Genomic DNA, 2,500 nt, shown 5'->3' on the forward strand with positions numbered 1-2,500 from the left:
CGACCCGGGCTCCCCAGCGAAAGGGCAGACCGCTACTTACACAACAAATGGACACATTAGAGTGATTACTGTTTCGCCTGGCTAATGGCTGGCTATTTAAATCCCAGCTTGATGGGACGGCGGTGATATGACGGCCAGGGCCGAGCAGCGCTGATAATAGCCCACAACAAGGGCCTAAATGCTGTGTCTTACGTGTCATTAGACCGTTTCAGAGAGACACACAATATTTCACACATGAAAATGGCGAGAGGAAACAAACACGGCGTCACTTACCAGCCAATTAAGTTCAGCTCTTTACCAACCTGCTTTTACCAGACTAACGGGGATCTTTTAGCCTAGATTTTATTTTTTTTAATGGCTTCATATTTCATTCTGAAAATACAGCTATAGGTGATAGCCTAAAGTAAAATTATATTTCAAAAGTGTGTTATATTCAGTTTAACTGAACGAGTTTAGGGATATGTTTTTTTTAAGTTTAGGAGATGTTTTGGAGGCCCTGAAGTTAAATTTAGAAAAGGGACATTTCTAAACATTAATAGCCTATATATACACATATATTTTTTACATTTTAAAGTCGAAGGCCTATAACATGTAGGCCTACTTTGCATTGATATAAGGCCGATTGTATTACTTGTAGACCTACTGCTGTTATTGTTGATTATTTAATTTTATTTATTCCCATTTATGCATAAACAAATTATGACATTTAACACAATTCAATATTGAAATTTTAAACAAATACATAGCCATGCTACCTTTGCCTCTTACCGGAAAAAGTCCATTTTGCAATAGAGCTTCCCGTCCCTAGAGAAGCACTTCTCCGTGAGGTTGAGGCTGCAGTCGCAACACTGGACGCACTTCGCGTGCCACGCGCGGTCCAGCACGTTGAGCAGGAACCGGTCCAGGATGGGCCGCTCGCACCCGGCACAGTGGGCCATCATGTCTCCGCCCTGGAGGACGCCGAGCGCCGACCTTCCCACCCGGACACAGCTGTTCGGACTGGGGCAACCCGGTTCTACGCGGAACAACGTCTTGACTCCGGGAGAGGGACAGATTACACAGTAAATGTTTCTGACATGCGTCAATCAAAGCGCCGTTAAAAGCAAAGGGCGCTGGAGGTCCTGGTGGTCGTGCTCCAGCTGCTGGGGGCTGCTGGGCTGCACGTGTGAGAATCCAGAATCCAGAAGGTAGAAAGATGAGTTTAAAAATGGTCACCTGTGTTGATGCGGGAGCTGCGCAATGCATTTAAATGTCCTTTCATGGTGAAAATAAAGAAGCGCTTGGTTACAACTTTGCTCCTTTAAATGTCCATCCTTCGGTGGTTGTTTTGGGTCCAGTTGGCTTTTTCTCGCCACGCCTCACGTCACAATGCTGGGTTATCTTTCGGTTTGCAGCCGAGGCGCACGCCTTATTCAGATTGGATGACGCCCAGTTCATTCCCGGGTCCAGACAGCCAATCCTAGGACAGTTGTTATGGTTACACTTTAAAGCGGTGTGGTCTCCAAGTGGAACAAATCTGAAATGTCGGAAATGTTAAGAGACATTTCGGAAGCACATTTGGTTAATATGGATAGGTAGGCTACTATGAAATATATTTTCTCATTTTTAAGAACATTAAAAAAAACATATAGGCTATGTACCTCGGTAATTATTTTACTATCATAACCCACATTTCCAGAGGCCCAAAGATATATTTTGCAGATAAAAAATACTACATAATCAGATCGTCTTTTTTGTAGTGACACGAAAATGCAACTGGATGTTAAGAGTGCTGAACCAATAGCAGACCTACATCTTGTGTCCTCCCTGCATCGCATTGTGCCCCTGCAGAGTAACACTGGGCCCGCGGTCCATTCACATGCAGAGGGCTATTTACAGGGAAATGCAATGGATTATCCGCAGCTCATCAATAGCCACTTTGTCACCCGTTGGCTTAACAAAGTAGCCAATCGAAGGTACTTCTCAATATTTACCGACTGCTTCGTATTGTTAGGTGCAGTAAAGCAAACACGCTGTTCACTAATTCATGTCAGTGAAGAAGCGAGACTAAATAGCTAACATTTTCTTTTTGCCCTTACAATCAAACATTTGCATAACTTTGCATGTGTGAACCATCCATTCACAAATTGGAGTTGTATCATTGAATGACCGACGGTCAAAATAAAACAAGATCAATTAATAAAAACTATGATGCCTATTCCTTCTGTAGCCTAGGTCTATACTAACAATAGTAATACAAATATAATAATCCATCCATCCTTTGCTCTGATCCTCCCTCCCCCCTCCACCTCCCTCCCTCCCCCTTCCTAACTCTTCCTCTATCTCTTTCCCTCCCCCATCTCTCTCTCTCTCTCTCTCTCTCTCTCTCTCTCTCTCTCTCTCTCTCTCTCTCTCTCTCTCTCTCTCTCTCTCTCTCTCTCTCTCTCTCTCTCTCTCTCTCTCTCTCTCAATATATCTCGTTCTTTCAATCTCGAATCATAATCCATATATGTAATTTGCA

At 43.5% G+C, this 2,500-nt stretch overlaps 1 protein-coding gene across 1 annotated transcript in view; it reads right to left on the reverse strand.

Annotated features, from left to right (window-relative positions):
- Positions 1-1,430, reverse strand: part of lhx5 (LIM homeobox 5) — an 11,316-nt gene extending 9,886 nt beyond the window's left edge. The window contains exon 1 of the mRNA XM_030355674.1: positions 769-1,430. Within this exon, the coding sequence (XP_030211534.1) occupies positions 769-941 (173 nt within the window). The 5' untranslated portion in view covers positions 942-1,430. The remainder of the gene's footprint in view (positions 1-768) is intronic.
- Positions 1,431-2,500: the final 1,070 nt, after the last annotated feature.

This window comes from Gadus morhua, chromosome 4, assembly GCF_902167405.1.
Source record: "Gadus morhua chromosome 4, gadMor3.0, whole genome shotgun sequence".
In the NCBI taxonomy this organism is placed as follows: Eukaryota; Metazoa; Chordata; class Actinopteri; order Gadiformes; family Gadidae; genus Gadus; species Gadus morhua.